The 23,578-nt window shown below is 41.9% G+C and overlaps 1 protein-coding gene across 1 annotated transcript in view; it reads left to right on the top strand.

Moving 5' to 3' along the window:
- The first annotated feature begins 258 nt into the window (after window positions 1-258).
- The window catches only part of LOC141172988 (B-cell receptor CD22-like), a 71,407-nt gene continuing 48,087 nt past the window's right edge, over window positions 259-23,578 (top strand). Inside the window, exons 1-5 of the mRNA XM_073657600.1 lie at window positions 259-321; window positions 12,177-12,255; window positions 12,338-12,703; window positions 17,808-18,095; window positions 21,903-22,139. Coding sequence (XP_073513701.1) covers window positions 12,201-12,255; window positions 12,338-12,703; window positions 17,808-18,095; window positions 21,903-22,139 — 946 coding nt within the window. The 5' untranslated portion in view covers window positions 259-321; window positions 12,177-12,200. The remainder of the gene's footprint in view (window positions 322-12,176; window positions 12,256-12,337; window positions 12,704-17,807; window positions 18,096-21,902; window positions 22,140-23,578) is intronic.

The raw sequence follows: 23,578 nt of genomic DNA, 5'->3' as shown, positions 1-23,578 counted from the left end.
TTAATTCAATGTAATGTTTAATCATCGGAGACCATTGTCTTTGCTAAGATATGTCCTACAATGAGTTAACAGAGACTTCAATAGAAATCCCATCACTTTGCCTTCCCCCAGGTATAAACCATGATGTAGTTTCCATTGCTATTAAGTCACTTTATCTATGAAATCGCAACTAATTCTGTGTAAAAGGAAGATTTATAATAGAATAATTTGTAATAGAGGATGTTACACATTTCCGGAAATACAGTAAAACAAGAAACTTCCTCTTCTGTCAGAAGCAGAAAATTGAGTTGTCTTGTTGTCCCCGGGGACTTGTCATGGCATGTAAGTAATAATTCATTAATTGTAACAGTAGAATATAAATTACCAGATTTGCAAGCAGAGATCATTCTGGTATTTGTTATCTGTAAGCTACTGACCTCTAATACAATGTAATTCCCTGATGTGTTACATTATCTGCTCATTGTTATCTGTCCAATGTATGTGACAATGTGCTGAAATGTGGCTTCATGTGTAAGGGGGAAAGATTTTGGAAAAATAGTTTTTAAGTATTTTATTATATTTATATTTAATATTGGGAAAAGTAATAACAGATTGGCACAAAAGAATTCTCTCTACAACACAGGCTGAGTCTAATGAAACTGAGAAAGGGGAACTTTCTATCTTTTTGTTAAATTGTATAAAAATATATTTTTCTCACAATTACTTTATTTGAAACAAACTTGTAAACAAAGTTTGGTAAATATTGACCAAAACTTTAAAAAAGTTGTAAACAAACCTTTCTACGTCCAGTCTACTCTGCTCTACACTATCTCCGCAAATCATGATGAATGCTCAATTAGATCCCCATAGATAAGTATTGTTATACCACATTCTATAAACAGAAAAGAGTTTACCACCTTGGGAATAAAACTTTAATTACTTTACAACTCATTTTTTTCGTCTTTTCCGGGTTTTAAACTTGCAGTCTTGTACACGAGAGTGCAGAGACACTGGCTGCGTAGCTACCAGTAGGAGGATTTTTTCTGCAGTATTTTATATACCTAGTAGTATTATTCTAAAAAAAAGAAGTAGCAAGCACTGAATTCATTTGTATGTGTTTTTTTCAAAACACCATCTTTGGCTATGTTCACACTAAATTTTTTGAAGAGTTTTTTGGAGCAGAAACTAAACAGAATATCTTGTAATTCTCCTCAAAAATGCAAAAATCATTAAAAGCATGGGGTTTCTGTTCGGTTTCCAATCCGAAAAACTCATCAAAAAGACTCAGTGTGCACATAGAGATATATATATATACAGCAGAGAGAGCTAGAATGCTAATATCTTTGGAATGAAATAAGATGAATGAATTTGGTGATTGCTAATGTAATCACTCCCCAGCACATCACTGGCATCTTGGAAATTAATACTTTATTTTCTCTTTGTAACTGCAGTTCTTGTCAGACAGATACACAGGGTTTTAACATTATTTACCTGCAGATTAATGTTATCTCTACAGATAATTATTGTTTCTGCTGGTGAAAGATTCCCTTTAATGAGTAAATCTACCAAGACTTCCTTATTAAAATAAATAAGAAGAAGAATAATTGCTGACCCAAGCTACATTTCCACGATTAGTATTTGGTGAGTTTTTGATATTCGTAGGAAGAGTAATGGCGCTGGTAGGCTGGTCAATGGGACCAGCAGTGACTTAAGACAATTACCACAAGGATCAGATTAATGTAAGACGCTGGTCTAGTAGAAACAAATGATATAGAGGTAGTATGAAAAACTACATGTTACTTTTAAATGTGATTAGCGAGCATTCTCGACACTGCTCGTTACTCGCCCTGTTGAGGAAGGCCACCAACGTCCCTTCACGGTTGACCAAGTGAGTGTCAAATTATTATGTTGATTGCGCAATCCAACAGAAAACCAGACGGAAGCAATGCTCTGTAACCTCCACCACTCTTCCAAGGGGCATTAAAACCATCTTGCTAAGCTACTGCAACCTCCATGTCTCTTCCAAGGGGCATTAAAACCATCTCGTTAATCTACTGCAACCTCCACCATTCTTTCAAGGGGCATTAAAACCGTCTTGTTAAGCTCCTGCGACCTGCACCACTTTTCTCAGGAGCATTAAAACCGTCTTGTTAAGCTACTGCGCCCTCCACAATTCTTCCAAGGGGCATTAAAACCATCTTGTTAAGCTACTGTGACCTCAACCACTCTTCCCACAGGCATTAAAACAGTCTTGTTAAGCTACTGCGACATCCACCATTCTTCCAAGGGGCATTAAAACCATCTTGTTAAGCTACTGCGACCTCCACCACTTTTCCCAAGGGCATTGATATTGTCTTTTAATTCCACTGTGACCTCCACGTCGCTTCCAAGGGTCATTAAACCATCTTGTTAAGCTACTGCGACCTCCACGTCTCTTCCAAGGGGCATTAAAACTGGCTTGTTAATCTACTGCGACCTTAACCCCTCTTCCCAGGGGCATTAAAACCATCTTGTTAAGCTACTGCGACCTCCACCATTCTTCCAAGGGGCATTAAAACGTCTTTTTAAGCTACTGCGACCTCCAGCACTTTGCCCAGTGGCATTGATATTGTCTTTTTATTCCACTGTGACTTCCACGTCTCTTCCAAGGGGCATTAAAACCATCTTGTTAAGCTACTGCGACCTCCACGTCTCTTCCAATGGGCATTAAAACCGTCTTGTTAAGCTACTGCGACCTCCACCACTTTTTCAAGGGGCATTGATATTGTCTTTTTATTCCACTGCGACCTCCACCATCCTTCCAAGGGGCATTAAACCATCTTGTTAAGCTACTGCGACTTCCACCACTTTTCCCATCGGCATTCATATTGCCTTTTTATTCCACTGCGACCTCCATGTCTCTTCCAAGGGGCATTAACACTAGAACTACCGCATGTTTCATAATACCTATAACTACCATTAGGGGTCATTTTGACCCCCATTCAAAAGTACTGACTCTGGAGTAAAAATAACTTTTTTTGCCAACAAATTAAAGAACATTTATATTAACTTAGTAGGAACAGTGTTAAGATCAAGTACAGCAGTTTAAACGCATTTTCCTTTTACATGGTCATAGCATGCGGTGTCCAAAAGTTAACACAAACAATACTTTCTTCCACTTTCCCAGTGCATTTTCCACAAACTGGTTTGTTACAGCTTGCGCAAGTTTTAATTGTTTTGCTTTCGTTGCATCTTCCAACTCCACATTTTCGACGCTTGCGGATTTCTTATCCTTTTGTTTGTGGTTCAGACATTGTGGATGATGGGCCACTTCTTGATTCCAAATAATTCTTGCGAAGGTCTAATGCCAGCTGAAGAATGAACTCCAATCTGCTAATTTGACTCCCAGTTGCTGTTTTATAGATTATTGTTGCGTTTATAGCTACCAAATCAAGTACATTGCAAAACACCTGAACAGGCCATCGGTGGCTTACTGATTTTGTGGTGTACTTTCAAGCCATCTGGTCTACTGTGTCCACTCCAACCTTTGTTTTATTGTAAAATTTTACCGTTTCCATTTTTTTTTTCTTATCGTTTCCAACTGTTACACCTGGGTGAAGACTACTGGGCAAAATGACATTCTTATTTGGTTTACCTTGGAAAACTGTAAGAGTGATGTCACCATTCTTCATCAGAGTAGTCTCATATGTATTTGTTCATAGGTTTTTTGCCAAAGATGGAATCTCTTTTCTTGCATGGTTCAACGTTCCCACAATGGTTGTTCTCTTGGCTTTCAGTGTATTGGCGAGTTTCAATGAAGTGAAAAAGTGATCTGTAGTAACATTTCTTCCCTTGTTCAAAAATGGATCCATTAGTTTGAGAACAATGTGTTGTGCAAGAGACCGATCAGCCGGTCGTTATTCATCTTTTCCCAAATATGGAAACCCATTGCAGAGGTATTTGGATTCTACATCAGCTACCAACCAGAATTTTATTCCAAATTTGTCCGGCTTATTGGCTATATATTGGGTGAAAGGACATCTTGGTTTAGTTGGAAAAAGCTGTTCATCAACTGTCAGGTTTTGTCCAGGTTTGTAACACAGTATACAATTTCCAATGAAGCGATTCCACACTTCAGAAAATAAAGCAAACTTGTCATTCTTCAATGTATCAGATCAGGTGGATTTAATGTCAAATCGTACAAATCGCATCAATTCTTCAAACCTACTTCTCGGCATAGTGTCTTGAAAGAAGCGAGGACCCCAAGTACTTGACCACAAGGTTTTTGCAGAAAGACCATTTGCATTATATGCGCCCCTTGCATATAATATTGCAGTAAATGCATCACGGTCTATTAGAGAAACTGTCCATTTATCATCTTCAAGTTTCTGACGAGCCTCCATTTCTGTACACTTTTTTATGTGGCAAAGTATAGGTTCATCTATTAGCAACCTCCATGCACTTGATACATTCCACATTGATGATTTCCCGTTTGGCATAAGGGGTGGGTCCAGCTGTTTCTCATAGAATGTTTTGTTGGGATAGTCGGCCAGTAGATGCAGAAGCAATTGGGACAACTTCCCACACAGTTCCATTGCGACAAGTCTCTTTAAGACCCAGAGCAGGTGGAATGTCCACTGTACCTTTCTTTCTCTCTCCGTATCCAAAATATTGTGGTTGGGTCGTTCTTCCTCTACCTCTCCGCAATTGTGGTGTGGCCGTACATCTTGTTGACGTAGTAGGAAATCCATCATCCTCTCCAGAATCTTTGGTATCGTCAATTATATCACTGTTACTGCTTGAATCTGATTATTCGGAAATATCATGCGGAAAATATTCTTCATCAGACTCTGAGTCTATTTGTTCCTGATTTTCTTCTTCTGACTCATTTTCAGATAAATTCTGAAGATATTTAAAAATGTCATCACTTGTCAGACCCCTTTGCTTACTCATGCTTCAAATATACATTGCAAAAAGGGACTTGTAAGATCGCAGAAGTAATAAAACGACACTGTACAAACATGCAGAGTTGTAGCTTCAACTGTAATGTTTGCTACTGAAGTGCAGACAGAAATCGCTAGAACAGACATGGATCAAACATGTTCAGACAAGTTTAGACAAAACAAAATGCTGAATCATCCCTGATATGCAAAGACACAATTACACTCTACAAATAGGGAGAAGCACTGTGATTTTCTGTACTCTGTAATATTAGGTGACTTGCCTACTACTACTTTTATGTTTGGGGTCAAATTGACCCCTTCAGTACTTAAAGGTATGAATTGTTAAATCCGGGCCCCTGAAAAAATTACAATTCATTTTTGTGTCCTAAAATATGCACTACCAGGAATAAATAAAAGTCACAAAAACTCAGAACTCATTTGTTAAAACTTTAGAAATTATAGGAAAAATAAATAGCAAAAGGGTCAAAATGACCCCTCCAGTAGTTCTAGTGTTAAAACCGTCTTGTTAAGCTACTGCGACCTCCACCACTTTTCCCAGGGGCATTCATATTGTCTTTTTATTCCACTGCGACCTCCACGTCTCTTCCAAGGGGCATTAAAACCGTCTTGTTAAGCTACTGCGACCTCCACCACTTTTGCAAGGGGCATTGATATTGTCTTCTTATTCCACTGCGACCTCCACCATTCTTCCAACGGGCATTTCATTTCCTCCTAATTTTAGTCAGCTTTTATTTTTCAATGCATAGGCAAACACTAAGGGAGACCCACTCCCCAATAATGGGTGAAGGTTTTTAGTATGCTGTAATCCACATCTGTTTCAAGGGGAATTGCAGTTCCTCATAATTTTTGGAAAGCCTCCCATCCACTGCTTAGGCAAACAGTGCACAGGAGACCCAGTTGCTATAAATGGAAAAAGCAGTTTAGTTAAGGCCCTCTGACTTCCATATCACTTCCAAGGGCCATTGGAGTGCCTCGGAATTTTTGGTAGGCATTGCACTCACTGCATGCCCTATAACTGTGAAGCCGAACCGCTTTTTTGGTACAGAAACAAATCCTACAAGAGATGTGTGGTTGACTGGCCTGATATTGATGTGAATGGTCCCTGTTCCTCCTGCTCTTTCTCCTTTACCACCACCTCATCCATCATTCGTCAGCTGAAGCTTTGTTTTAACGGGAGTCATAGAACGGGGATAGTAGCAGGAAAACATCCAGCAATCCTCGGAGAAGGTAGGATATGCGCCAAAACGCTGACCACGTCAGGCCTAGCAGCTACTACATACATGCATTCCAAGAAAACAAAGCAGATGCTAACTTCTATCATCATCATTATGCTCCTCACCTTGGCACTCTCACCTCCCCTGATGGAGAAGCAAGGGCCCACCGGAGGAGTCTGGTTCTCTGGTGGGCTCGTCCAATGCTGCCCTAAAGCAGGCCAGGCTAAGAAAAGTGTGGGGGAACTTTCAAGGAGAAATAGGGGCGGCTGGGGACCGTTTATGGACACCTGGCCGCGGGGCGGTTGGGGACCGAGTATGGACGCCCGGCCGCCCCCTGGCGGCTGGGGACCGAGCGTGGACACCCGGCTGCTGGGTGGCTGGGGACTGAGTATGGATACCTCGCTGCCAAAGCAGCCATGAGGTAGTGGCCAGCTTTGGCCTCCTCCAAACTAAAAGGCCCCATTTCAAGTGCAAGCTAGCAGTATGGTATTGCAGCCTGGGGGTGGGTGGGTGTTTGGTTGCACACTTACTCTTGCATTCCAAGAAAACAAAGCAGATGCTAACTTCTATCAACATCATCATGCTCCTCACCTTGGCAATCTCAACTCCCCTGATGGAGAAGCCAGGACCCACCGGAGGAGTCTGGTTCTCTGGTGGGCACATCCAATGCTGCCCTAAAGCAGGCCAGGCTAAGAAAAGTGTGAGGGGAACGTCCAGCGAGAAATAGGAGCGGCTGGGGACTGTTTATGCACACCCGACCGCCCCCTGGCGGCTGGGGACTGTGTGTGGACAGCCGGCTATGGGGCGAATGCGGACCGAGTAAGGACACCCGGCCGCCCCCTGGTGGCTGGGGACCAAGCATGGACACCAGGCCACGGGGCGGCTGGGAACTGAGTATGGATACCTCGCTACCAAAGCAGCCATGAGGTAGTGGCCAGCTTTGGCCTCCTCCAAACTAAAAGGCCCCATTTCAAGTGCAAACTAGCAGTATGGTATTGCAGCCTGGGGGTGGGTGGGTGGCAGGCTACATACTTGCACTTACAATGCAAGGAATGGGGGAGGTATAATTGAACACTGCCCTGGGAAAAGGACTTGCACGGGGATAGTTGCTAGTCTGCCTCTTCTGATGCGGCAAGGATCACTTATGATGGGCACACTTTTAGGCAGTGACCTGGGTGTCAGAGATGCTTCCAGGGGTCTTCCCCATGCTGTTCCCATGTGTTTTCAGCACTGTTTGTGACGCGCCCCCTGGGCCGTGTGTGGTGGAATACCAGGAGCCGGGTCTCTGTGTAATACTAGGGGTTGTAGTCTCCGTGGCGGCGACCCGGTCCCTTGGCTCAGGGTTGTCAAATCAGTGGTGGATCTGTTTACTTGGTTTTTAGTGTTTAAATGTCTGACTGCGCCACCCATGGATTGCGGTCACTGAGAAGCGCCGCTGAGGGGAAGACCGCTGAGGCTGATGTTGGGTGTGCAGCAGAGGGTAGTATAACTCCCCACGGGAGGAGTTAAGCCTCAGGGCAGTGAGTGCAGATGGTGGGGGTGATGATGCACGGGAGAAACAGTAATGACTCAGAGTCCAGTGATGCAGTCCAGGGTCTTTACTCACAGTTTTACACTCCAAGCCACTTCTGCAGGTAATGGCTGCCCACGTCGTACTGTGCTCACCAGATGAGGGGCTCGGCCAACTTTCAGGTACCTTTGGAATGCTTTTCAGGACCCCTTTCGTGTGTCCTTTCTCTGGTCCGTCGTACCCCACAATTGACCATATTTCTGTTCATCTGCCTCGGGTCTTGGCGGGCAAACGTATGTTCTGTTTCCCTGGGCCCTGTATGGTGCCTTCCTAATGGGTGTAGTGAGGGGCCGTAACACGTGCAATGCCACGGCCTCCGGTTACTAGCTGAGGGTAGTTGCTCTCCTCCACTAGATGAGGGATCTGGTTCCCTTTCTTGGCCTGACCCCCCTACTCTGTTAGCGGCAGGCGTACGGTGGCGACTGGCCGGTCCGCACCCCTGGGGTCCCTTCACTCCACTCCTGGAGCCTCCTCCATTCCCCTATTCTCCTTTCTTCCCCTCCAGGCTCAGGCCTTGAAGCTTGGCCTGCCTGCGGAGCAGAGCCCGTACAGAGCCCCGGCTCCCAGCCTCCTTCTCTCTCTGCTCTCTCTCTCTTCTTTCTCTCTCCCTGACTCTAAGATGGTGCCCACCTTATATACTCCCCTTTTTAGTGCACCCAAATCTACTCTTCCCACCCACACACTACCGGGTTCCCCCTTTCTAGGTGTTCCCTCCCCCCACTCCAGCCACAGACAGGGGCAGTTCTGCTCACACCCGGGAGCATTGTTGCCCTGCCCCCCAGAAATGTGGTGTAGTGCATGTTGGTGTTAGGGTCCTGAGCCACACTCCATCCTTACCTGGAAGTGAGATATCACACCTCTGGGTGAGATGCAATACCTCTGTAGTGACCGAATCCTCGGGGCGCTACATATGCATGTGTCACACAGCACATGGCCAGATAAGATTGTAAAATGTTAAAAATGACATTTCCAGGTGAATGCATTTGTCACGGTTGAAAGCAATACAAAAGTGCAAAAACGCATATAAAATGCTACTTGTGAACATAGCCCAAGGTGTGGAGTAGTATTTTTGTATTTGGTTATTTATTTTACCTTATACACAAGTCTTTACCCTGGAAAGGAAGTTCCTTAACATATTTTACAGCAAAACCGATTCAGTTCTGCTTTTGAACGTTTTATTGTGAGCCCGTAAAAGTGGCTTAATACCTCTGACCACTTTGTTGACAGCAGTGATCTGGGGGTCAGAAATGCTTCCTGGGGCGGTGCCCATGCTGTACCCATGTTCTTTGATCACTGTCACTATCGTTTTGGGCGCTTTTTAGGCTTTCTACAGATTGCCGGGGGTGCCGCCGCAAAAATGCTTGGGTCTCCCATAGACTAACATTGGGCTCGTTGCTCGGGTCGAGCACCCGAGTATCACGGTGAGTTTGGCCCGAGCTTCGAGCACCCGAGCATTTTAGTGCTCGCTCAACACTAATAATAGTGTAAAATATTAAAATAATAAAATGGTGCCCACTGGATCCTGGGATTCGGATCTAGTTGCGGGTGGAGATAGTTGTCCTATTAAAAGACTCTGCGGGTAGGATATTAGTCCTGTTAAAGGAAGGAAAGGGAAAAATTAGAACCCTGTTCAGTTTTATTAGAAATACCCAAATTCCGGGTTGAGATGTACCTGGGGGGTAGGTGTATTTACTGTGACTCCTCCAAAGGATCTTAAGGAATGGCCTTCGTGGGTCCTGGGTGAGCTCTCTTTCGGCTGTAATAGAGGGGGGGATAATTATGACAGTCTAGGATTGTGGTAGCTAGTGGGGTGAGATAGTTACCTGAGATAGTCAGTATGACATAAACATCCTGGTGGGTGTGTTCTATATGCTGGATATTATGTCCGGATAGCGTTATTATCCTAGGATGAATTTAGATCACTGATGTTATGCGTAGATAATATAAAGGTAGTAGTTGGCAGGGCGAGGTTATTGGAATAAGAGGGTTAGTGATGTTGATATGGGTCAGGAGCTAGTAGCTACTTGGTGGATGGCCAAGTGGTCAGGTTTAGTTGGTACCTGGTTCAGGCAGAGGATTCCAGGGTTGAAAAGATAGAACTCGATGTACACGTTGCGAAGGGAAGGCAAGGAAAAAAGGGGGGAAGGGAGGGATTAGGATGGGGTATCAACCTGGTGGGCTGATAGTGTAGCCCCTGATGGGTTTGAACTGCTGCTAGTGATAAGGGGTATCTGAACGTTGAGATACTTTGCACGTGCAGTAGACCGTTAGTTCTTGGTGGGGCACTGGTGGTACAGTGGCTGGGGAGGGGCTCCCTCAGTAGCCTGTACTGTAGACAGGATTCATTGTGACTAACCTGGTCCTGGCAGTTTTTGATATTGCAGATTTTCTGGTGCATTTCTGCTCTTATTGGGTGAATTAGGTTGCGTGATTTTTTTCATTGCGTTTTTGACTTTGTTTTTTTTTTTGAGCACAGAAAATACAGTGTCAAAAGCTCATCATGGGAACTTAACCTTAAGACTTCAGAATGAATTACAACTGATACTTGGTAAGACATACTAACTTGTGGCATTTTGAAAGGAGTTATTGTTTTTTTTCCAGTTTGTTGGAAGTTAAATAAGGGTCCCTGAAAAGTCGGTGTGTTGTGTAAGCTACCAACTTAATAGTTTCTCTATTTTTCATAAAGGTCCCTATTCATCATCTACATTTTTAAGTCACTTTTCTAATTTTGTCTATTTGTATTTGTTGATATTTTAAGCAGAATTCTAAAAAATGTTGCATTTTGCATAAATCGAAAACGTTTCTCTTTAATCTTTATTTTGCAACATGATAGTGTAAAAAAGTCACATTTTGCCAAAATGTTTCAAAGTTTGTGCAAAAAATTCCTGAAGTACATAGAATCATTGTAGGGTAGGAGTGTAGTAAATGCATGCAAAAAATGTTGCAAAAAAGTTGCAATAGACACTGCTTATAATGACAAACGTAACAACAACACACACAAAAAAAGGGGAACAAATATTACAGTAGACTATACAAAACGAGTAGAATTAAAAGCATAAAGCACAAATGAAAAACAGTTGAAAAACATCAAAAACAATACAAAAAAAAGGCAAAAATCCAATAATGAATTAAGCCCATAATGTCTATTTTGTTGATTCATAGCTGGAGGGGTCGTTAGTCTGTAAGGTTATGAGGTCTTTGCTACTGTGATTATTTAGGTGAAAAGGTCATCTTACTTAGGGCAAAAAGAATATGCGAGAGCCCAAAAAAAGATTTACAGTAATTGGTCATCAACTTGTTGGATGAAGTCTATGATCCCCTTTTAGTAGTTTTGAAGTTTTGATCTTCCCAACGAGATTTGCTTTGTGATGCCTCTCAGAAAACTACAGTGCAAACTATTCTCGGATTAAGATGAATTTAAGAAGCTGTGGAAATTCCTTCTGGTGCTCCCCTATGTGAGATAGATGCTTGGTTGACAATTAGCTCTCCCAAACTCCACCTTGGCAAATGTATGAGAACCTTCCGTATGACATATGGTTCTTCTCTTTCAAATTTCTCATCTAGTTTCTTTTTACAAGACCAAAATATCTTTGGATTTGTCTGGTAAGGCTGATCTATACAGTTCTTAAAAAAAGGTATGGGGGAGGGGCAGGAAGTATTAAAAATGGCTTCACGATTATCATGATTGAATGTTTCATAATAAGCCTAAAAAGGCTGCTTCTCGCCTAATGAATGAGCAAAAAGCTCATTCGTTGGGTGAAATGATCATTTGTTTTGCTCAAAGATCATTGCTCTCCGCAGTGTAAACAGGACTCATGCTGTCGAGAACCATGCCAGCCTATGTGCTATGAACGACCATTGATCAGCAAGCAAATTCCTACTAGGGGGACATCTAACGCAAGACCTTGTGAAATGCAAATTCACTCTTCTGACTCAGTCAGATGTCAGTGATTTCTCTTGTGTTTTCGACCACAGTGTCATTGGAGTTTCGACAGTGTCCGTTTTCACCATTAGTGTTTGGTCAGTTTTTTAATCAGATGAAAAAAAAACTGATGGAATTTTATCATGCTTCTCCTATCGAACAGTGTGTGAGAAATGGACAACACATAGATGCCATCCAATGGTGGAGTCCAATTTTTTCACAAGTCTGTAGACTTGCATTGTAGAGACTGATCTGAAACTTGATTGAAAATCGGACATGTCTCCGTGATTTTGGTCTGCAAAAATACACAAACATGTGAACAGCAACATATAATATGTACGAGTATTATCCATAAAAATACATGCAAGGAAAACGGACATATGAACGACAACTGAGGTCATTGGTGGAGAAATAAAAGAGAAATTAAATTTGTTATTTTACAACTAAAAATATCCTGTGAACTATAGTATGTTGAAAGGAGTAAACCTTTTTTTATGACAATAGCACGTTTTTTATCCAGTTCCCTTCTTGAAAATGTTTATGACTAGGTTTCCTGTTTTTTGTCACTACAAATGAAATCCAGAATGGACGCCATGAAGCAGATTTATCTTCTCCTCATCTGTCAAGGTAAATATTCTCACGATTACAGAATAATCTGATATAATGAGATTCTGTGACTCCGACCTCATGTTCTGCTCATTGTTTCCAGGCTTCTATCTGGGTTCTGTATGTCAGCGGTGGACGTTCCCTTCTAAGATTACTGCTTTGATTGGTTCCTGTGTGGAGATTCCTTGTATATATCATTCTTCCGGGAGATCAGGAGCATCCAGCCCTGTATGGTACTTGTCCATTGATGGTCCTGATTCACAGATCCTAAACACGAATGATTCATCTTCTGTAGGAATAGATTATAAAGATCGGACCTCACTGGTACCGGGAGATAACAGCTGCTCCCTACGGATAGATCCTGTGAGGAGAGAAGATGGTGACAAATATTATTATCCAGGGATCGCAGAAGATGGAACAATAAATGCAGCTGATAGACAATCTACATATGTTCTTCTCTCTGTCACAGGTAAATATATAAAATGACTGATACTAGGAGCAACTAGAGATCTTCACATTTTTCTTTTATTATTGTACACATATAATTCTATGAGGTACGTATATATATATATATATATATATATATATATACACTGCTCAAAAAATTAAAGGGAACACTTAAACAACAGAATATAACTTCAAGTGGATCAAACTTCTGTGAAATCAAACTGTCCACTTAGGAAGCAACAATTACACATGCTGTTGTGCAAATGGAATAGACAATAGATGGAAATTATTGGCAATTATCAAGACACCCTCAATAAAGGAGTGGTTCTGCAGGTGGGGACCACAGACCACATCTCAGTACCAATTCTTTCTGGTAGCATGAGGCGGACTCTACAACCCACGGAAGTTGCTCACATAATGCAGCTCATCCAGGATGGCACATCAATGCAAGCTGTGGCAAGAAGGTTTGCTGTGTCTGTCAGAGTAGTGTCCAGAGGCTGGAGGTGCTTCCAGGAGACAGGCCAGTACACCAGGAGACGTGGAGGGGGCCATTGGAGGGCAACAACCCAGCAGCAGAACCGCTAACTCCACCTTTATGCATGGAGGAACAGAAGGAGCACTGCCAGAGCCCTGCAAAATGACCTCAGCAGGCCACAAATGTGCATGTGTGTGCACAAACGGTTAGAAACTGACTCCATGAGGGTGGTATGAGGGCCCGATGTCCACAGATGGGGGTTGTGCTCACAGCCCAACACCGTGCAGGACGCTTGGCATTTGCCACAGAACACCAGGATTGGAAAAAGTCACCACTGGCGCCCTGTGTTCTTCACAGATGAAAGCAGGTTCACACTGAGCACATGTGACAGACGTGACAGAGTCTGGAGACGCTGTGGAGAGCGATCTGCTGCCTGCAACATCCTTCAGCATGACCGGTTTGGCAGTGGGTCAGAAATGGTGTGGGGTGGCATTTCTTTGGAGGACCGCACAGCCCTCCATGTGCTCGCCAGAGGTAGTCTGACGGCCATTAGGTACTGAGATGAGATCCTCAGACCCCTTCTGAGACCATATGATGGTGCGGTTGGCCCTGGGTTCCTCCTAAAGCAGGACAATGCCAGACCTCATGTGGCTGGATTGTGTCAGCAGTTCTTGCAAGATGAAGGCTTTGAAGCTATGGACTGGCCCGCCCATTCCCCAGACCTGAATCCAATTGAGCACATCTGGGACATCATGTCTCGCTTCATCCACCAATGTCACGTTGCACCACAGACTGTCCAGGAGTTGGCGGATGCTTTTGCCCAGGTCTGGGAGGAGATCCCACAGGAGACCATCCATAACCTCATCAGGACACAACTTCTCATTTAAAGATTTTTCTGTATTTTCATGCCTATGAAAATTGTACATTCACACTGAAGACATCAAAACTATGAATTAACACATGTGGAATTATATACTTAATAAAAAAGTGTAAAACAACTGAAAATATGTCTTATATTGTACGTTCTTCAAAGTAGCCACCTTTTGATTTGATGACTGCTTTGCCCCACTCTTGGCATTCTCTTGATGAGCTTCAATAGGTAGTCACCGGAAATGGTCTTCCAACAATCTTGAAGGAGTTCCCAGAGATGCTTAAAACTTGTTGGCCCTTTTGCCTTCACTCTGTGGTCCAGCTCTCCCCAAACCATCTCGATTGGGTTCAGGTCTGGTGACTGTGGAGGCCAGGTCATCTGGCGTGGCACCCCATCACTCTCCTTCTTGGTCAAATAGACCTTACACAGCCTGGAGGTGTGTTTGTGGTCATTATCCTGTTGAAAAATAAATGATGGTCCAACTAAACGCCAACCGGATGGAATAGCATGCCGCTGTAAGATGCCGTGGTAGCCATGCTGGGTTAGTATGCCTTCAATTTTGAATAAATCACCAACAGTGTAATGAGCAAAGCACCCCCACACCATCATACCTCCTCCACCATGCTTCATGATGGGAACCAGGCATGTAGAGTCCATCCATTCACCTTTTCTGCGTCACACAAAGACACGGTGGTTGGAACTAAAGATCTCAAATTTGGACTCATCAGACCAAAGCACAGATTTCCACTGGTCTAATGTCCATTCCTTGTGTTCTTTAGCCCAAACAAGTCTCTTCTACTTGTTGCCTGTCCTTAGCAGTGGTTTCCTAGCAGCTATTTTACCATGAAGGTCTGCTGCACAAAGTCTCCTCTTAACAGTTGTTGAAGAGATGTGTCTGCTGCTAGAACTCTGTGTGGCATTGACCTGGTCTCTAATCTGAGCTGCTGTTAACCTGCGATTTCTGAGGTTGGTGACTCAGATAAACTTATCCTCAGAAGCAGAGGTGACTCTTGGTCTTTCTTTCCTTGGGCGGTCCTCATGTGGGCCAGTTTCTTTGTAACGCTTGATGGTTTTTCAACTGCACTTGAGGACATTTTCAAAGTTTTCCAAATTTTTCACACTGACTGACCTTAATTTCTTAAAGTAATGATGGCCACTCGTTTTTCATTACTTAGCTGCTTATTTTCTTGCCATAATACAAATTCTAACAGTCTATTCAGTAGGACTATCAGCTGTGTATCCACCAGACGTCTGCACAACACAACTAATGGTCACAACCCCATTTATAAGGCAAGAAATCCCACTTATTAAACCTGACAGGGCACACCTGTGAAGTGAAAACCATTTCCGGTGACTACCTCTTGAAGCTCATCAAGAGAATGCCAAGAGTGTGCAAAGCAGTCATCAAAGCAAAAGGTGGCTACTTTGAAGAACCTAAAATATAAGACATATTTTCAGCTGTTTCACACTTTTTGGTTAAGTATATAATTCCACATGTGTTAATTCATAGTTTTGATGCCATCAGTGTGAATGTACAATTCTCAAAGTTATGAAAATACAGAAAAATCTTTAAATGAGAATGTGTGTCCAAACATTTGGTCAGTACTGCATATGTAGATACAGTGGGTAAAATAAGTATTGAATGTGTCACACATTTGTCCCCAGATGTTAGCAACAACCCATCCAATCGACACAGGCAAAGAAATCATCATGGATGTCTATAAATTAAGTGATGTGTAATAATGAGAAATGACACAGGGAAATGCATTGAACAGGCTTACTGAAATTTTATTAACACTTCACACAAAAGCCTTTGTTGGTGATGACAGCTGCAGGACGCCTCCTGGATGGAGAAACTAGTCGCAGGCATTGCTCAGGTGTCAGAGAGCACGCCAGTCTTATTGAAGTGCTCGCTGGAGTACATTTACCCTGATTCATTATGTGGCGATCACTTCTTAATGAATGAGACGTGTCTGGTACTCTGTGTACTATTTTTGGGCAAAGTAACACATGTTTTCTGCATGGCAGATGTGCCACATTGTTTACAGAAATATACCAGCTTGAAATAGTTGGTGCATTTGGTCAGGAGGGTGTCAGGACATTTTTGGAAGAAATAGAATGGTCTGCCTGAGCACCACCTGATAGAATTCCATGGGGTATCCATAGAATTAGTATGCTGCCGACAAACTGGAGGTTGGATTACTTTGAAATCCAACATTGGCAGGTGATAAGTGACGTGTTCCCTAATGAAGAGGCTGCAGAATTTGTCAGTAGGGACAATTGTGATGCTCTTCTCTTAATATTTATACTAGAAACAACAGTCAACAAGGGATGAAGGAAGAAGAATAACTTCTTCATGTTCATCGTTCTATGGAATTCTGGGTAAACTCATTGGACCAGTACCAAGAACTGGCAAAGTTGGTCATGGATATACTGTTTTGTACAGTTCTGATTCAGACTAAAGTTTGGGCCTGGTACAAGAACCCGAACTTCCATGAAGTGTCATCCCTATTGATCTATTGATGATGTGTTTGCTGGGAACATAGTCTAGTCTGAGGTCTAAAATAAATGAGGGGGTCTTTTATATAAGGCAACTAACATTTTTGTCATGACTTGCTCTTCACATGGCATCTTGCAAAGTAGACTTTGGGGTTGTCATCTTTTTTTACAGTGGCAAAATTAAGATGAATGCCTATACATTGGTCCACCATAGAAACCCATTGTTAAAGAAAGTGTCTTGCACGGTACATTTCTTTGCAGTTGCTCTCTGTATATTAATGTTCAGTTTGCAGTACTTCCATATATAGTTCAAAAAATGGTACATATCAAAGATTGCAGCAGAGGCAGCACACCACATGCACCAAGATATTTGCAAAAACTGTATATATGAAATTTATACTGCATAGAATTTATTAATGAAATGTTTATTAATAAAATATTAGCGCACAAATTGGTACATTTATGAGAGCCACCAGCCACAACAAGGCAACCTTTCTCTGTAGGCACCTAAACCATTTCTATCAGATATACCTCTCTTGGACTAAAAGCCTTCTGGGCAAGTAGGATCCAATGTTATTTATAAACAGCCCAAGACTAATGAGTGGAGCACAGCCAACTATTGGAACAATCACTACCTCCGACTGCATGCGCCATGGCATATCTGATGGTTATGGTCTCTCCAGAGAAAGGTTAGTTTGTTGAGGCTGGTGGGCTTTCATTGGCCAATTTGCACCTTCATTTTCTAAATATGGTCTATATATCAGTAATGCACTTTACATTTCATATATTCAATGTTTTCATACATCTTAGCACATATAGTAGCCACGGCACATTTTGATTCATACCTGTTCACACTTGCTTTATTCTCTTAGAAGGCGTGAGTCAGGTTTTTTATTTCTTCATAGTTAAACAATTAGTGTGCTGAAGCATACTTGTCTGACAGAAGCCAAAATAACAAACATTTGGCCTCCTCCTGGGAAATGAGGACCTAAAGTAATGTTTTAGCATATGTCGGGTCCCTACCAGTACTTTGACAAGTACTAAAATTAAAACTAATAAAAACTAAAGTCTACCCCACTAGTCAGGTGTCTACTATAAAGAATGACCATGCCACATGTCAAACATAGTGGAAATTCTAGGATATCCAGTTTCTCTACAAGATGGAGAAGGTGACAGAAAAGTCTTTGTAGAATCTCACTAAGCACAATCACTGCAGATGTGCATTTTCCAACAGAGTGATAAGTAATGATGATGGCTGACTTCTACAATATATTTCCGCAGATGAAGTGAAGATATACCTCTATATACCTAAACTTTTGACTGAAGGAGAAGCCATCATCATACGATGTAGTGTAGAGCACACGTGCCGATCCAGTCCTCCTTCTCTACAATGGAATAAACCAGGTCAAGTTCATACTCAGTCGGTGGAGATTTCTGAAGGATCCTGGAGAGAAGAATCCAATCTAAGTTATTTTCCTTCATACGTGGATAATGCGACTCCTGTACGGTGCACGGCTACATATCCTAATGGACAAAGTTTTGAAGAATTAGGAACTCTGAACATCAACCGTACGTATCCTAGGTGACTGCATAATAATACATTTTACATTCACTAACATATTTGATAACTTTGACTGCCGCCTATACTCGTCCCCTCCCCCAATCCACTTCACTAGTTTATCTGTACACATTTGAAAAAAATATCTGTTGGATAAAAGTGTCAGGAAGTCAATTCCTAGAAGTTGTTTTTATGTATCAATAAAATATGAAGAAACAGCACCCCTGAAAACTAACTATAAAACTGGAGGTTTTTCAACAATCAGAATAATGTCACAGATAATAAATATTTTTGATTTTGACTTCTATACAAACCGATTCTCTTGTTTTCCTCATCTATTGTAATAATCTTAAAAGTAAACCTTTCATCGCCTACAATGAAAATTTTGTTTACATGGTACAATTTATATGTTTGGCAGACATATTTTAGAGCACGTCAGATCAATAGATCAATTTTCAGGCAGATAAGACAGACTTCAATCAGATCTAATAGCTATTTATGCACACAAATTTGGCTTTGTTTGGACAGAAATTGGTCAGATATACAGTATGTGTCACGGTTTTATCACTCACTGTGGCCTAGGGACGCTTTGAGTGACAGCTCAACTGCCCTATAAGATCTGGAGTGTGCTGGACTGTCAGTAAAGTGAGTGACATCCCAGTCGTCCTATCTGATCATGGGGTGTGCTGGGCTATCAGCATTTTGATTGACAGCCCTTTTGCTCAATCTGACCTAGTCTGTGGGCGTTCCTGCAGGTGTTTTCCATTCTGGTTAATTTGCTAGCTATTTAGCTGGCTAGCTATGAGCAGACCATTCCCAGCTGTAGCTTTGCTCAGTGATGTGTGTGCTTTGCTCTGCGTCTGATTTCCTGATCTTGTTGTCAGACCTTGGATTTATCTTGACTATTCGTGTGTGTTATCCCTTTTACCCTTGACGATCTTTGACTTAAAGTACCTGAACCTGGACTTGGCCTCTGACTATCCATTTCTCTTATCCCTTAATCTTGTCATAACGTCCTGGCATTTGACTCCAGACTGTTACTTGACCACACCTTTGTCTTCCCCCTTTGTGCTACGATTCCTTGTGGTATCTGACCTTGGACCTCCTGACTACCCAGTGTCATGGCTTCTCTGGCAATAAGACTCAGCATCACATTATGTATTTTTAAATGCACCCTAAGGGCCCCCCATACATTTTAAATAGCTCATGACTTAATGATGACTGGACTGATTGTTCGGCTGACAGCTTTTTCACCCGACTCTCCCATGCAAAGGAGTGATCGCTCTGTCAAGTTCTCTAAGGTTTTCTATGAGAGAGCTGCTGCCATATATCTCTGGGGGTAACTTACCTCTTTCAGAAAAAAAGCATCGGAAATCCAACTTCAGACCTGACAGATTCTTATAAGAAGAAGTAAAAGAAGATCACTCATTGATATATTATTTATCAAAAATAAATATTGAAGTGTAAAACTTACAGAAAATTGAAATATAAATAAAAAGTCAGTATTTTTGCTCATGGTAGAATAGAACATGTACATAATATAGGTTTCTCTGTCAGTGCAGATTCTCCTCTACCCAGAATATTTCTTGCGGCACAGGAGTATGGCTCCATGTCCCTTGTCACATTCCTCATTATAATATTTTGTCCTTTGTCTGGTATTTTGTTTTTATTAGATTAACCAGCATCAATATATACCAAAGTTATAAATGTGGGTGTGAAGAATATATTTTTGTAGGAAATTGTATCTGAAAAAAACAAATACATTACAAAGAATAAAGAAAAATCTATTTTCTGAATTCTGCAAGTCTGGGCTACATGCAGTGGGGGAAATAAGTATTTGATCCCCTGCTGTTTTTGTAAGTTTGGCCACTGACAAAGACATGAACAGTCTATAATATTAAGGGCAGGTTCATTTTAACATTGAGAAATAGAATATCCGAAAAAAATCAAGAAAATCACATTGTATAAATTAGATAATTGTTTTGCATTTTGCAGTGAGAAATAAGTATTTGATCCCTCTGGTAAACAACACTTAAAACTTGGTGGCAAAACCCTTGTTGGAAGCACAGCAGTCAGACTTTGTTTGTAGCTGATGATGAGGTTTGCGCACATGTCAGGAGGAATTTTGGTCCACTCCTCTTTGCAGATCATCTCTAAATCATTAAGATTTTGAGGAATGGCGCTTGGCAACTCAGAGCTTCAACTCCCTCCATAAGTTTTCTTTAGGATTAAGGTCTGGAGACTGGGTAGGCCACTCCATGACCTTAATGTGCTTCTTTTTGAGCCACTCCTTTGTTGCCTTGGCTGTATGTTTTGGGTCATTGCCTTGCTGGAAGACCCAGCCACGACTCATCTTCAATGCTCTTATTGAGGGAAGGAAGTTTTTGGCCAAGTCTCGAGATACATGACCCCATCCATTTTCCCTTTAGTACGGCGCAGTCTTCTTGTCCTCTTTGCAGAAAAACACCCCCAAAGTATAATGTTTCCCTCACCATTCTTCACAGTTGGGGTGATGTTCTTAGAGTTGTACTCATCCTTCTTCTTCCTCCAAACACGGTGAGTTGAGTTAATGCCAAAGAGCTCAATTTTTGTCTCATCTGACCACAGCACCTTCTCCCAATAACTCACAGAATCATCTAGGTGTTCATTGGAAAACTTCAGACAGGCCTGCACATGTGCCTTCTTGAGCAGGGGGACTTTTGGGCACTGCAGGATTTTAAAACTTTAAAATTCTGCAGGCATAATGTGTTATCAATGGCTTTCTTGGTGACTGTGGTCCCAGCTGCCTTGAGATCATTAAAAAGTTCCCCCGTGTAGTTTTAGGCTGATCTCTCACCTTCCTCATGATCAAGGATACCCCATGAGGTGAGATTTTGCATGGTGTCCCAGATCGATGTCGATTGACAGTCATTTTGTATTTCTTCCATTTTCTTACTATTGCACCAACAGTTGTCTCCTTCTCACCCAGCGTCTTACTTATGGTTTGGTAGCCCATTCCAGCTTTGTGCAGGTCTATGATCTTGTCCCTGACATCCTTAGAAAGCTCTTTGGTATTGCCCATGTTGTAGAGGTTAGAGTCTGACTGATTAATTGAGTCTGTGGACAGGAGTCTTTTATACAGGTGACTATGTAAGACAGCTGTCTTTAATGCATGTAGCGAGTTGTTTAGGAGCGTCTAACTGGTCTGTAGGAGCCAGAACTCAATGGTTTGTAGGGGATCAAATACTTTTTTCTCACTGCAAAATTAAAAAAAATATATCTAATTTATACAATGTGCTTTTCTTTATTTTTTTTGGATATTCTATCTGTTAATGTTAAAATTAAACTACCCTTAAAATTATAGACTGTTCATGTCTTTGTCAGTGGGCAAACTTACAAAAAGAGCAAGGGATCAAATACTTATTTCCCCGACAGTTAGTCATAAAAAATAAAACAATATTATTTAAAATTTCTTAATAAAAGTTCTATTTGTTCTGTAAAAAAAGGCAAAAAAAGGAAAACGGTAAAAAAAGAAATGTTGAAATAACGTTTTCACCTTAGAATGTGGCATTACACAAAGAAAAATCTTACTTCATCTTTAAAAATTCTGTAAATTAACAGCCAAAATAATTGTTATAGGAATTCTACAGCAAAAAAAATCATGGGTCTGTGAACTCAGAATTCCCAGAGTGAATAATGATTTTTTCTTCCCAAATTATGAGCACTTGGCTAATATCTCATAGGTATTTTATTTTCACTTCATCTAGATCTACATCATGGTGGGTTTTAAAGTTTACAGTTTTGATTTTTTTATCATTTTTTTCCTTCTGTATATGCAGTAATTGGAGTTCAGATTACTGAGAAGAATGAAGGTGGAATCACTAAATTGATCTGTGACTTCCCAAGCAAACGACCTGATGTAACTCACTACACCTGGATGAAGGATGGATCTATATTACAGAGTGAGACAGGGAAGACTCTGAACATAGACAACAAAGGAAAGAGTTATGGTCGTTATTCATGTATCGCTTACAGCCGTGCCGGGAACTCCTCCTCTGAGGAGTTATTCCTTAAGGGTAAGTGTTCTGGAACCAGAAACAACATTGAATCACTTTCTCCATAGATTGCATCAGTTATATATTTCCCGATACACAACTTATTTAACTTGTTTTATTCAGAAAAGATCAACACAATCCAGTTATAAGAGTGATGATAGACTTGTGTATAAGGTAAAATAAATAACCAACAACAAAAATACTCCTCCACACCTTGGGCTATGTTCACAAGTAGCATTTTTTATGCATTTTTGCACTTTAGTATTGCTTTCAACCGTGACAAATGCATTCACCGGGAAATGTCATTTTAACATTTTACAACTTTATCTGGCCATGTGCTGTGTGACACATGCATACAGTGCTGAAAAGACATGGGAACAGCATGGGGAAGACCCGTGGAAGCATCTCTGACACCCAGGTCACTGCCTAAAAGTTTGCCCATCAGAAGTGATCCTTGCCGCATCAGAAGATACAGACTTGCAACTATCCCCATGCAAGTCCGTGTCCCAGGGCAGTTTTCAATTGAACCACCCCAATTCCTTGCAATGCAAGCGCAAGTATGCAGCCTGCCTCCCACCCGCCCCCTGGCTGCAATACCAAACTGCTTGCTTGCACTTGAAATTGGACCTTTTAGGCATGTGGAGGTGGAATCTGGCCACCACATCATGGCTGCGTTTGCGGCCTGGTATCCATACTCAGTCCCCTGCCGCCCGGTGGCCGGGTGTCCACGCTCGGTCCCCAGTGGCCAGGGGGCGGCCGGGTGTCCATAAACGGTCCCCAGCCACCCCTATTTGAAGGACAGCCTAACCACAAACACGTGGACAAGTGAATGTGGCCAGGGAAGGTCCATTTGCCTGACGCCGTCACGATGGGTTAATATTGTGAAAGCCGGGACACAGTTGAACACTGGGATACAACACGTCCTCCAGACAAAGAGGATTGCAGGTCCTGGGTCAATCAGGCTTCAACACAAAGTTCAGAAGGTAGACGGCAGCAATGGTCGGCCTCCTACACAAATTATTCATTATCATGAGGTCATCCATCTCCTTAGCTTTCTGTTCCTTGGAATGCAAGCACATGTATGTAGTAGCGTCTAGGCCTGAGGTGGTCAGCGTTTTGGCGCATATCCTACCTCCTCCAAGGATTGCTGGATGTTTTTCTGCTACTATCCCAGTTCTATGACTCCCGTTAAAACAAAGCTTCAGGTCATGAATGATGGATGAGGTTGTGGCAAAGAAGAAAGAGCAGGAGGAACAGGGACCATTCACATCAATATCAGGCCAATCAACCACACATGTCTTGTAGGATATGTTTCTGCACCAAAAGGAGCGGTTCGGCTACACTGTAAGAGGGTATATAGTGAGTGCAATGCCTACCAAAAATTTCAAGGCACTTCAATGCTCCTTGGAAGTGACATGGAGATCAGAGGGCCTTAACTAAATCATTTTTTTCATTGATAG

The sequence above is a fragment of the Phyllobates terribilis genome, unplaced genomic scaffold, assembly GCF_046119375.1.
Source record: "Phyllobates terribilis strain yellow unplaced genomic scaffold, ASM4611937v1 Scaffold_12__6_contigs__length_324123572, whole genome shotgun sequence".
Classification (NCBI taxonomy): domain Eukaryota; kingdom Metazoa; phylum Chordata; class Amphibia; order Anura; family Dendrobatidae; genus Phyllobates; species Phyllobates terribilis.
This window is presented reverse-complemented; position numbering and strand designations above follow the sequence as displayed.